Source organism: Filicampus tigris, chromosome 11, assembly GCF_054856515.1.
Source record: "Filicampus tigris isolate MCC_2025a chromosome 11, RoL_Ftig_1.0, whole genome shotgun sequence".
NCBI classification, from domain to species: domain Eukaryota; kingdom Metazoa; phylum Chordata; class Actinopteri; order Syngnathiformes; family Syngnathidae; genus Filicampus; species Filicampus tigris.
Window position 1 is genome coordinate 15,720,832 of NC_141227.1, and position 14,034 is coordinate 15,734,865.

The 14,034-nt window shown below is 42.8% G+C and overlaps 1 protein-coding gene across 28 annotated transcripts in view; it reads right to left on the reverse strand.

The window, feature by feature from the left end:
- Positions 1–14,034, reverse strand: part of kcnma1a (potassium large conductance calcium-activated channel, subfamily M, alpha member 1a) — a 159,666-nt gene that overhangs the window by 20,857 nt on the left and 124,775 nt on the right. For 15 of the 28 annotated variants that reach the window (XM_086045475.1, XM_086045488.1, XM_086045482.1 and 12 more), the window contains one exon: positions 7,031–7,124. In XM_086045475.1, coding sequence (XP_085901601.1) covers positions 7,031–7,124 — 94 coding nt within the window. Of the gene's footprint in view, positions 1–7,030; positions 7,125–9,125; positions 9,474–10,822; positions 10,904–11,253; positions 11,287–14,034 lie in introns of all 28 variants that reach the window. The other 13 variants (XM_086045468.1, XM_086045473.1, XM_086045461.1 and 10 more) reach the window with 6 other exon arrangements.

Consider the following 14,034-nt stretch of genomic DNA (forward strand, 5'->3'; position numbering starts at 1 on the left):
TTCCAGAGTCTGGAATTTAGACACCCAAAAATATTGGCAGATTAAATGAACATTTAACACACACTTTTACCTAATTGAAGACGCTTGATGTATGGAAGATGTAGCTATTTTCGTACTTTGCGACGAGTTCTTTGCTGAGTTCTGTCGTGTCGTCTTTTTTTTTTTTTTTTTGTCTCATGGTTGGAACTTGGAACTTTCTGTTGTATTGTGTTAAAATGGTTCAACAGAAGGCAAGGTGTATTCTGCAATGCAAACATTAAACAACTCAAGGCAATAAAGCCTAAATAAACACTGGTGTAATGCATCCTGTCAAATGTCAGAACTTCAAAACAAAAAATCTCCAGAAATAAAAATTGTTTCACCACACTTTCTTTGGCCCCACTCTGAGTTATTTAACAGTCACACAAACATATTTGGTGCTATCTTAAAGTGGGCAACTGGTGAATGAACCACCATGTGGTCAATGAAAGTGAAACTTAGTGTTGTATTGTATTGTATTGTATTGTATTATGCTGCTTGGTTTTTATCTTGAAGGTCTGACTTGACAGGACGTGTTACACCGATGTTGCCTGAGTGTTGCCCAGCAGACCGGGAAGGTTTTTGAGTTGTTAATAAAAGCTTTGCATTATTTTTGGGAGGTATAAAAACCAAGTATATGTATAAAAATTTGGACAAATGTCGTACAGAAAATGTATCAAAAAACAAATCGTCCGAGCATGTGAAAACAAAATGTTACAATTTTATATGACACATTTCGTACGCATTCCGTCAGATGGATTTCATCTAATATCCTATGCTGTTCACAACCCCTAGGGGGCATGCTTGCGAGGCATTTGGGGACCGCTATGAGATGCTGTGATCTATTAATCAGGTTCTTCATTTCTTTTGTTGCCATTCTGCCTCGGCGACAGCGTTCCTCAGCGCAGACACGCAATTTCTGAGGGAATTGCAATCTCTACTTCTGGTCCTTGATGTCAAGTCATCAGGAAGCTCAAAGGCGCAGGCAGGCGCTCGCTCGCAGCGGCAGCGAGGAGAGCGGCAAGACTTGAATGTTACAGACTGACACGCCGCACAACACAGCGCCAATTACCAGCTTTTAGCCTCTTTTTCCAGCTCCTGACGCCACGCCGTGCAAACAGTAAAAGGTGCCAACAGGCTCCCACTTTAAATATTTCAAGCGTTTGCCCAATCACATTCCGCCTCCCCAACTGACGGCCATGAATGTTTCAGCAGCGTGTCACAAGCAAGCGGGCTAATCCACAGCAGTGGGGCGTTGAGTTTTATCCAGTGTAACACTGACCATGAAAGGGTTCCTGTCAGTCCAGCTTTAACGCCGCTCCTGCTCTTGCGCTTATTCTACAAGACGTCTTCTCGCAGTCGCTACAAAGGCAATGCAGACATTTTGATCCACAACACTGACTCGGGATATAGAGCAGAAACACACAGCACAGTTCTTCCGCTTAATAATACTATTGCTTTTTCGATTTACTTTTTGGAACTCGGGGTATTGAAGTTTAAGTTTTACATTTCCAACAAAAATGTTGGTATACGTTTAACTCATGGAAGTCTGCCAAGGAACATTTTGTGTCATTTAGTTTTGCTTTGTTATTAGTTTTCAAGCCATTTGGGCAGGTCGGCTCTGCCAGAGGATATTCATAGCTAAAAATGTTTGGAATTGTCATCGATGTTTATTAAACTAGCCTCTAAAAAGAGTCGGCTTAAAAATAACACCATTTTGGGTCAATGGACCGATCCACTAATTGGGTCAATTCGACCCAACTTCTTGCATTTTTTTGTACAAAACTATCCTTTTTTTATTTCATAGTTGGGTAAGTTGACCCAAGAAGTGGATCGGTCGATTTTTGATGAAAAATTCTGTTATTTTTAACCCAACTGTTTAGAGTGAAGCATACTTGTGGAAACTATCCTGGTTGTTGTGCTCAAGCCAAATTGTCGTCTAATATAAAAATATTCCTTCGGCACCATCATGTGATGTTTTGGGCCCAAGAAACTATGTTGAAGTGATTTGAAGAACTTCATGTAGTGCTTTTCCTGTAGCATCTATAAGCAATTATAAACCTTTTTGGGTGGTGGAGACAGTTAGTCGCAGATTTTCGCTATTTGCGGCAGTGCTCGATCCCGCTCTCTCTCTCAAATTGAATACTGTGCGTTAACAACTAATATTAATAATGCTAATGCAATCATGTATCTTAAGATGGTTTTTTTTTGCAATTGTGTCTTCCAACTCAAATAAGATAAGGTTTCATTATGATTATGGATAATGGTGTGTATATAAAATGAAGTTGGCGTGCACGTGTGTGTCAGCCCTGAGTTATAAGGCAAATCAATAACAAAAGTTTAAAATCTCCCAAATCGAATTAATATTTGATCATTTATATTTCAGGCGCTAGTCATTCAATATTCATCCATATATACTGTACTCAATGGTGATGTGAAGTCAGATAAATTTGAAAAATATAGGGGGAAAGCGCTCAGGAGTTTGACATACATCTCTCAAAAAATCATCATTCCGTCTATCTTCCATCAGCGCTGTCATTCATTGACAAGGCTTTGATGGCGATGCTTTCTTCACGCTACATTTGGCTTGCAGAAAAGTAGCAGAAAAAGAAAACAAAAAAAGCTGTCAATTAGCCACCCGCCTCTCTGCTTCCCTCTATCAGCTGGTGCAGGTGATAATAACACTGACAGCATTTAGTGTTTTTACACTCAGCCTGAATCTTTCATTCTGAGCCGCACGTTGCGCCAATCAACCTCCGCCGCGGCGCCGCCGTCACTTCAATCTGCTCGGCATCGCTCGCCTCCTCACTGGGGCTGACTGGCGCATGCCTCCGCCTCCCTCTCTTCGCTCTCTCTCTCTTCCTGTGTGTCAAGACAGCTATCTTTCACCCAGCTGTCAGCGCCGTGACTGGCAGCCTGTCACTGACGCCGCGCACCTCCTCATCCTCCCCTCTGCCTTCTCCCTGCCTCAGCTTGAACCTTCCGCCAGGCTCGGGCAGAGCAGACAGGGGTGCCACGCCCACGGGACATCGGTTCCAGATGACACTGTTTTTGCGATTGGGATGTGCGGCGTCACTCACGGTGGGGGGGGGGCCGTCACAAAGGTTCGTGGAAATGGTGTTAATGCAGCCGTGAGAATGCACAGCTCGTTAGCGAGGTGACACCTGGGATAGGCTGCTGGGAAATGACTAATAGTGACATGGCCAGGTCAACTCAAATGTGCCAAATGTATGTTTTTAAATATGTTAACAAAGGCTTACCCATGTAGTTTTACTTTAAATTTGAACTTCACTCAAGAGGTTCTGTGTTAAAAATGTGTTGTTGTTTTTATTAGGCAAACTGTACTAAAGGGTTCTTATGTACAAAGTTTTTACGTAGACTTTTACTGTTTGAAAAGGAATGTGAATGTTCATGTGGGGGTTTTTTTGGTATGAAAAATGCTTAAATTTTCATGTGTTTTTAGACTTGGAAAGGGTCTGGATTTTTAGGTTACATTCTTGGGTTTGAAAAGTGGATGTTGTATTTGTGGGTGAAAAAAATACTTGGAAATTTGAAGTTGTTCTATCATTCTTCTATCACCAATCTTCACGTCTATGGAGACAATTCCGTATCCAACTCGTGCTGACTTTCAAACAGCAGCGATGGCGTAGAAGTTTCAGGATGCGGACCGAGTCGTAAATCTGATGCAGTATGAACAAGCCCTATGAAGGCCGGTCCAAATTAAGACCGCCTGGCCTGGGAGGCGTATGCTATCATTCTGGTTCAAATCGTTTTTGCCCTAAGAAATAAGACTTTAGGCAATGAATCAATTTATATTGTTTCTCCCTCGCTGGACAATACGGTATTTCACGAGAGAAGAATTTATATAGGACAAGTATTTCCTTTATAGTATGTGTCCCCCCAGTGTCTTCCCCCTCCCTTCGTTCTTCAGCATGTATTTCAAACAGTTGAGTTATTCCAGTGCAACACTCTGCAGTCACAAACTGGGGATGGGTTTGCCGCTCCCCCAATGCCTCCCTGGCAGACTACGAAGGCAGCCTCGCGCTTTGAAAATTTTCCCCATCATGCAAACTGACAAAGGCGTGCTTTTCAAAAGCCCACAGCCAATCTGTTGATCATTATTTATTTACAAAGGCCTTCGGGCGGCGAGTCCTGTAAAAACCATACTCGCTACGTATGCTCGCTCTCTTGCTGCATCCCACCACCGCTCCTCCTCTTTCCTTGCTTGTAGAATAAAGCATCCCTAAGGCTACCTCAAACAATCACTTTTCATTGTGCATAAAACCCACCTTGTAAAGCACAACTGTTTAATATAAATGCTGTTATATGTTGACAGGGGCAGCTGTGGGAAAGGGGGGCGGGGGGGTGCTTGGGCTGTGATGGGTAATTTGATGTTGTGCTGTGGGCTAAGACTTGGAGAAAACATCTACACCTATAACAGAGGACCTGTCATGGCAGTACCCGAGAGCCTTCAGAACACCGAAGCATCCCTAAAGCAGAGCAAACTTTAACGCTGCTTTGAAGCCGCTTCCAAACTGAGAAAGTAACTGTGCGCAAATGATTATCGCTGCGAGATCAAAGCCAAGAGGCAAATCCTATATTACGTGGCAAAAGGGGACCGTCTTTAAAGCCAAAGAGGAAGAGGAAGAAAGGGTTTAGTGCTGAAATTTAGGCAAACTAAACAAAAGTTTGCTGGAAAGCTGCCAGGATAAACTTGTTTTTGTAGCAGCTTTCTTCCTCTGAGCAAGGGCATCTCAAACGATACTCTGACTGAAGGCTACCACTCTTGTGTTTGCCTAATGGTTTTGGCAAGTGTGGCGGCTTATTAAGTGCTTGTTTAATGGAGAACTGAGGGGGAGGCCCACAAGTTGTTGTTATCCTTTCGGCTTTACGCTAGATAAAAAAAACAAACAAACAAAAAAAAAAACATATAGATTTGCCAGCGCAGTGGGAAGGATTCTGCCTAAGGGAGGAAGACCTACAATGACCAAACTACAATGTAAAGAAAATAAAGTGGTAGCAATTATTCTTGTTTTCAAGTAGGGTAACTTTAACAAAATGTGTATTATTAAAGTAGCTTACGCAAGCAGTGCAGAACTTTATCGCACCATGGACAAGTGTTTTAATAAATATTTTGATTATCTTGCACATATTCAGCAAGTGGTCCTAAAGGTGACAAAGTGATAAAAATAGACGGTTGTTTTATTAACTCATATAGGGGCCGGCGGGGATTTATTTACCCAGCTGCTTCTACACATCTATATGAGGTCATTAGGGGAAGACTCTCATTTAGAAGAACATCATACAATATAACATACACATTTTTTTGTCGACTGGAACATGACTCACAGTCGCCTAGTCCACATAATGCGAGAGCTTCTGTAGTATGGCTGTAAGACTTGAGTTCTCACTTCAATTAATCTGAGAGATGTGCTTCAGTAGGTGTTGCTGTTTGGGCAAGCAACAGAGTTCAAATAGGCTCTGCAGTTAACTATTGAAAAATTGTGCGGGTGAATGATAGTATCGATAAATTGAAGTGGTTACACTTAGAGTGCTAACATGGAGCATCGTTTTGCAAGGAGCGCCTATTAAAGTTAAATCAAAATCAAATGAATCAATCAAAATAGTTTGAGTGTGACTTCTAAATAAGGTCAAATAAAGTGTGTGAACTTTTATTATATAATGGTGTGCTTTTATTTTGAAGGACTGATTTTTAACAGGACGTTACACTGTTTCCCCAATTTGTCCGAGTGTCGCCGTGCAGAGCGGGAGACTTGTAATTGGAACTTTCATTGTGGAATATAACTTGCCATCTGTTAAATCCTTTTGACATAACAGAAAGTTACAAATTCCATCTATTGAACGAAAAAAAGTGATAAACACTAGAATTCCAGAAGTTGACACCCTTGCGTCGTCCTCGATGTATATGCCAGCGAAGCGTTCGATACAGGAAAGTGATGTTAACTGTTCAATTGTCCAGTTTGATCCTTTTGTCATTCATATTTATTTCACACCCTTTTTGTACGTACAGCTATCGTTATTCGGTATAAAATGTATTTGTGTGTCTGGAACGGATTAATTAGATTGACATTATTTCCTTGGGAAATGTCGCGAGAACTGAAACTGGAATTGTTTTTCTGTCTTTGTAGAGGGGGAATTCATAACCCTGTGACAGGGATTCGGGCATTGTTATCATTGTAAGTGGTCTCGTTCTATTGTCCAGAGTGTGTACGACCGTTTTCATTTATAAATACTGACAACTTGTCAAATGTCTTGAGCCCCACAGCTCTCACCTTCCGCTCATTAAGACACAGCCAGCAAACGAGCTATGAGTGTTCCTGTCCTCTTAGATCTTCGCCACCACGGCCTTTCTGTTCTTCTGTGCTGTCATCAGGCTAACCCTCGCCTTGTAGCATGTGATACCTTAGCCCCTTTTATCTTTCAAAATCAATTAAGAGCAATTTAATAGCACAGGACAGGGTAAAAGGAAGGTAATATTTGAATTCATATTTGATTGTGGCAATCCAACTCGCATATGGCCGTTAAGTACCAGAAACAGTACTCACTTGGGTTCCCACAATAGAGAGGTAGCCTGAGGGCAAAGTAGCTATGCAGGTCCTTCTGATTGGCCGCTGGTGTCATTAGTGTCAGCATTGTTTAAGGACTACATGTAGACCTGACCGGAGGAGGTGACAGCTGGGGCTTTAAAGTCGGCCAATGGAGGCTCGTGCATTTCAAACGACTCCTTGATGGCGTCTTTTTGTGACAGATACATTATTTCAGCTCTGTCATTAACAGTCGACAGTGTGCCAACCTAAACAGCCTGAGCCTATCAGGGCACATTTCTCTTCCCCCCTCTCGACACCCCGCCCGCCCCGCTTGCCATCCAAACGCCCACCATCGGCAGCATCACCTCTGAAGTGTCTGCTGTCTCTCCGTCCCTCCCTCCACTCCCCTGCATCTGTCTTCCTCCCCGTTTGAAGGCGGTGAGGCGAACGCAAGCGTCTCTTACCTCATCATTTTGGGAGAGCAGTTGGGCGAGTTCCGCATCCCTCCGTTGCGCTGCTTTTTTTTGGGCGAGAGCGTTGACGGATGCTCGTCTTCGACTGCAAACACACGCACACAGTGTCAGAACAGAGACGGAGACGGATGGGGAAGTGAGCTGGACCTGACATGAAAATAAACAAATAAATCGTCAACACTCAATCATAGCAAACACAACAAAAGTGAACAGAAACAAATGGTAAATTAATAAGTCGAACAAAACCAAGATAGATTATTAGTAATGGGGGAATCCTTAAGGCAGGAGACAACCTTGGAGAAAAACCAATTGATGACCTGAAAATGCCGAAGAGACGTAAGGGCCTTCAGTTTTTTGTTTTTTTCTTTGCTTTACTGCATTCTTTATGTAGACCTGGCGAGTCGCACAGGGTTTTTTGGACCTCGAGCAGTCTGCATCAGAGTGACCATGCCTACCTACGCCATTAATTGCCATGTGATGGTGGAGATTGTCATTGTCAGTGGATCGTGGACAAAGCAATGACAATGAGATACAGTAAATAGAGGTTATGGAGATGGATCTCACGGTGGCTCGTTTTTGGGACTCTCGCTAAAAAGCCTATCCGGCCCATTATTCCAGTACTAGCGCAGAAAATGGCTCTTCTACTGGTCTACCTCCATGCCAAGAGAACACTCCACACACATTATGAAGGACACGCTAACAGGGGCGATGAATTAGTGGGCTAGACATGTCAGAAGCGGCTAGTAAGGACAAATAACCCTCCAGCAGACGAAGGTCAGGACTAGCTTGGGATTTAATGATCCGTGTAAGATTAAATATTCAATTTTGGGGGGTTGACACTTTGGTCGTAAGCACTTTGCAAGAGTTTCCCAGACTGAAAGGACAAGGAAGAGCAGCCGGAGTGAGGTCAGGCCCGGCACTAGTCTGATCTTCACTACTGTCTGTGTTTAAGAGCTTCTACGGGACACGATTAGACACTCTTCTGGCTGCACCACCGCACACCTGTATTAGTCCTTGGGTTAGAAATCAATAACACCACGTGATATAAGCGCAAATCAGAGGACACAAAGAAAGCATGGCGATTCCAAACAGATGGAATTCCCCACCATGTCAGACTATAATGTCCAAAAGTTGTCGATTTTTACTTTGTGTCATCTGTCGCCGCTAAGTCCACATCAACGTTTCACTTGTTAACCATCAAGGTAGTGTAGTTACTTCAGCAGGACCACACAAAACGATCTCAGCCTAGAGGACATACTAAGGATGGGCAGGATAGACAACAATGCGTAGCTGCAACGGATTTCAACCAGTTGGAAACCCCCACCAGGTGGCAATAGCTAATTCAGACCCAACTAGTTTGCTGCCTAAATGGGGTGAAACGGATGGTAAACGGGAAGATTTCAAGATTTTGTCTGGCTCCAACCCAAAGTGAATAGAGTGAGGTGCTCGTCATCGTCTTATATGTCTGCTTCAGCCTCTAGCTCACGCCTCAACAAAACTCTCTCTCTCTCTCTCTCTCTCTCTCTCTCTATATATATATATATATATATATATATATATATATATATATATATATATATATATATATATATATATATATATATATATATATATATATATATATATATATATATATATATATATATATATATATATATATATATATATATATATATATATATATATATATATATAGTGCCAATCCGATTGCTTTCCGATTGCTTAAACAAGACTGGCATAATATTGCTTTTACTGTGAGAATAACTGGGAAATCAATAAAAAAATATTTAAAAAAGATAATTGTTCATTTTCAACAACAGTCGATAGTCCTTGGCCTGCCCATCCCTAGTACATAGCAAGTAGAAAAATGTAACGCCAATTGTATTTCGACACCCAAAGCTCAGTCTCCAAGCTACGGGCTACTCACAACCCCTCAGCCTGATCGCTGCTAAGACGACACTGGCAGGCAATTCCGTACAAAGAAGCGAGGAGGACAAGAGAAGCAGCCCAGGCGGAGTGAACCATCATGCAGCAAACAGCACAGGCAGGCTACTGACTGATGCATCCCGCTAAGGGGGCAACCTACAGTGGCTACTGTGACTGTGCAGCATGGCATTACTGGGGTGGTAGCGGTATTTCACCGGCAGACTGCGGGCCCGGTTCAGCCGACTCTCCGCCAAGGATCTGGCGTCTTCTGGCACCGAGATACTGAGGCGCAGTTTGGAATGGCGAGTCGCAGGCGCCGGCCCCGTGGGAAGCAGGCTTCCTTTACGGTTATTAACAAGGGGGATGTTGATGGCGCCTGGCTTAACCGAAGCGTCCTGGTTGCTTTGCAGGGCGTTGGGTGAGAAAGCGTTTGAGGTGATGGCAGTGGAAGGGCAGCCGCTGGTTTTAACGGATCGGTTTTGAAAAGACGGTCTAACGTCATCCGTTACTGTCAAACAATGAAGAATACAAAGTGTAAGGAAAGCTTTAGGGACGCTTTTAGATGAGCAATTATAAATGAACACATTGACATTGTTTATACGTTTAATCACATTGTTTTATCTGTGATTTCAGAGACAAGTCAATGACGAAGAAATGAAAAACACAGTTTAAATATCTGACGAGGCTCATGTTGCGCATAAGAATAAAGAATAGCTTAGCTGACGTACAGGGCATTTATTTCCGTTTTAAAGTCTAAAATAAGCAGACAGTAAAAGCACGATCATTTCTTTGTTATTTCGCATTCCTTATCGTCCTGTCATCCGCCCGCGAGCGACGACATTTATTTTGCGTTTGTGACAAACATGCATTAATTACAAGGCCTTCGCTGCAACAAAGCACAGGACAAACGCAGCTTGGCTTAAGCCAGTCAAATCCCTTCAGATGTTTTGTCACGTCAACATACGCAACGTTGAACTCATAATTTATGATAGCACTCATTTAAAAGCATTCTCTTCTGATTAAAACTGCGCGGGGTTTCCAGTCCTCCCGTGTGTCTTGTGGCATCCTGTTTGCTTTTAATAAGACAATAAATTGTCACATACTCAACACACAATTGCATGTACTAAAGGGGTCAAGGCTCTCCACAGGAAAGCGAGGCAGGGAGACGAGTCAAATCTGTGCTTGTAAAGTCGGCCGGGAGAGGCCTTTTCCTGCCTTGGGTGGGAGGGTGGCCGGTTGGTCCTTTTGGAGGACAGAGCATGCTTGGGTGGCCCCGGGCGATAAACAGACGTTTATCCCAGCAGTCAGCTGCCTCCTTGATTTACGGGGCGCCACCGATAGCTCCTGGATTCATCTGGCCCTTGTCAAACATGTACAGCATTAGAGCACGCTCAGCCGCCTTGGCAGCTCCACTGTGCTTTCTGAACAAGCCAGACGGCAACTGTCCCTTCCTGAAATGCTAATCACATGACGCTACTGCGCCGCGTGCAACTGGATGAAGAAGAAGGGAAAATGTTTACTTTAGCATGTGAGGGAAGCTGGCTTTTTGTCTCTATTGCGTAGCCTGCGCCGGCACGCGGTTTCCCTTCATCCGCACTGCGTCCGCACCGAGAAACTATATTCCCATTCCGCCTTTGCCAATGTATTGTTAGAGTTAAGTGAAAATAAATAAGTCAAATCGATATTCTGATTACTGCGGATGATTTAAGCAGACTGTATTTCAAGAGTAAACAAACACCTTAAATAGCAATATGCTTCTATACATAATAACAAAATGACAAATTAAATTATACGTGAACTTATATAGCATGTCACACTATATATTTTTGTTCTTAACCAGAAGTAGCAATTATTTACCTAAATTGCAATCAGCTTTGAATCGAACACCAGTCTCTTTTTGGCTTCCACTGTTCCCTGGTGTTGTAGCGCCATCTGCTGCTACATGCAGCACAATACAAAAAAGAATGGTTCATGGAACTACAGGTTGTTATTATTATTGAACACAAAGCCATTTCTTATACAGTACACCACAAATTGTGTTTTTAAATGTACAATCTACGTGCAGTATAGAAAAATAACAGTATTAATAATTACATTAGATATAACAGTGTTTTCAGAGTTACACTGGTGGCAACACTGTTAGAATAAACAATTGGTCTTAATGTCACAAGACGACAAGGTTACATGCTAAGGGAATAGTAGGCATGAGGGAAACCATCAGTACTAATCGTGTTACATTAAGAAGGGCCTAAAGAGCAGAACGGGGAAGGACAGAGAAGCACACTTACGTGATCTGACATATCCATTATACTTATATTTGGCTGAGGAGAATGCAAAGACAAGTGGCAGGTCACACGGGGGAGAAAGGATGCCGTGAAGCACACATTAGGAAATAAGAGACATCAACGTAAGAATGTGGCATGGAAATGAAGTGAAAAACATAGATGCATACACCAGACTAATGGGAATAAATCAGGAATGCAATAAATTAATAAGAAAAAGGCAGTGGGGATGATTTGTGGAATGTGGCACAAAAAAAGGGAAATGAAATGATTTGTCCATTGCCAGGATGCGCTGTGCTTCATACACAATGAAATGTAAAGCGCTAAATATTACATTTTGAAACTAACGACTACTGATGGAAACAATTAGAAAGCACTTGAATATGATAAATGCTATATGAAATCTGTGGAACAATGCAAGGCAGTGAACAAATGTTGCTGTCTGTATCTGAAAAGTTGTACATTTTAGAGATGGGCATTTGATAAAATTCCAATCGGGAAATGTAAGCATAGTGATCAATTAAAGAATCCCCCCCACCCACAATATTATTTTTAGATGGCAGAAAATACTTGTGTTTTTCCACTAAAGTACAATTATCATTTCAATAAGATTTAGTTTATATACAACAGTTTTTTTTCGTTCAGTTCATACTTTTTATACTTCTTTAGACAGCAAACTAGTTGAGAGTAAATCAACAGCCCCCAATTCCACGCAACCAAACTAAATAATTGATTATGATGCCCATCCCTAATATAGGTGAAAAGTAGTGGATTTCCTGAAACTGCATGCCCCTTTATACTGCCACATTTTTAAACGGTTGTGCATAAATACGAAATTGGGGCCATTAATCCACTTTCTGGGTTACTATCAGGCCCAGGGCAGCGGCTGCTTAAATGGCGAATGCCATAATGCCGGCACAGTGATGTGAAGTCTGACAGACTACATCACACCAGATGCTGGCGCTGTTGTTGTCCTGCTTTTGTCTAGTTTGAGTTTTGTGTAAAAAGCAAATGCTGGATGTGTCACAGGTCGGATGCTTGTGTGAAGCAAAATTATAAAATCCTAAATTAGCCACATCTATTATCTGACTATTCATTCGAAATGTTTCGTCACTATGAACTGCTAATGCAATCATATGCGACCCTGACTCAGGAGACACTGAACAAACATGGTGGGCACTTTAACTCAACTGGGCACTGCTGACACTCTCGACTCATAGTCTCTTCCATCACCAAAGGTCACAATAAACGCCCACGGCTGGCCTATGACACAGATCCTCATACAGCAACCCACGGCGGCCCTGGCATCTGTCTCTAGAGATTTGCCGGCGCCACCAAAGCGACGGACTAACTGGCTAGCATGTGGGGCGTAGCGAGGAAGCGCGGGACAGAGGCTGGAGCGGGGTTGGGGGGTTGTTTCCGAGTCTGCCTGGTGGACAGGAGCTGTCAGGGCAAGTTTGGTGACAGACCAGCAGGGCCGGGAAAATGAAAACATAATTTCGGTGTCAGGAGAGATAAGGTCTCCAGCAATGCGATGCAGATGCACGGGGAGAGGGAAGATGCATTTTGGTATACCCCAATGGAAGGTCACGGAATAGCCTTGGATCGAGCCAAATAGATTAAAACCGCACTCCTTGCTCCTCATCCAGACTTTTTCATGATATTTCCTTTTGTATCTCAACACGTGGTGAACAGTGGTCAATAGACATGAGACTGCAATGACACGTTTTCTCGATTCAGTTTTCTCGATTCAGTACACGGTCTACCCAACCTTCCGCCATTAAAATAGGTTATTCAGTAATTTATGATCCTTTTTCTTTTTGCTTACCAATTGCAGTGGTTAGTAACAGAGTGACTCTCATATCTGGCTTTGTACGGAAGCCTGAACGCGTCGTATTCTTCTACTAACCAACGCTAATCCAGTAGTAAAACCATAATTACAGTAAATACTACAAAAATAAAACAATCAAATGAAAATCAGTAAGTACGGTATGGTGACAAATACACAGTACGTGTGATGACATTCTTACACCTTATGTAGCTCGAAATGTTGTATGTCGGGACTACTGAAATGTATTTTAGCATTTGTGTTTTGCAGTGCATTTTGTTCACTTCAGCTGCACTTTCATCCAGGATAGCTTGCAGTACAGGGAAACTATTGGTGGTGAAGCGCAAACTAATATCGGTTAATATACGCCTTCAATTCAAATAAGTGGCAACCTCCAAATGTCACAGAGTTCCACAGCAACTTAGCTTGACAAATTTGCCTCAATAGAGGTAGCAGTAAGGATATTTCGGCTAAAGAAAATGAAGTCCAGATGCACGAGAAGTCATGAAGTCATCACGTATAAAGATGTCTTATCTGGTCGCAGAATGAAGAACAGGAAATGGCGAGAGGAAATCCAGTAATCCTCGACTTGACAAGCACTACTTCGCTAAAACTCACTTTGTTCAGACAAACCGGGGGATGAGGGGGGGAAAGAAATCCAAGGAAGGGGAGGCTTTCCTGAAATCCTACGGGGGGATCGAGGGAGAAGTGAGATCAGTAACCATGTAATGGCCAGTAATTGGTACCAAGGGATACCAGCGCAGTGCCGGAGTACACGGGGCCAAACTAAACTCATCATGGCACGTTTGACATTAATCTAGGCTGAGTCGGCCGACGTCGGGAGAATGCTGAGGAGGAAATCAGATCTGCACGTCTGAGGCCCTGGCTTTGATAGCCAGGCCTACCGCTGCCATGTCTAATTGACAGACAATTTACTAGTTCCAACCCACTCAAGAGCA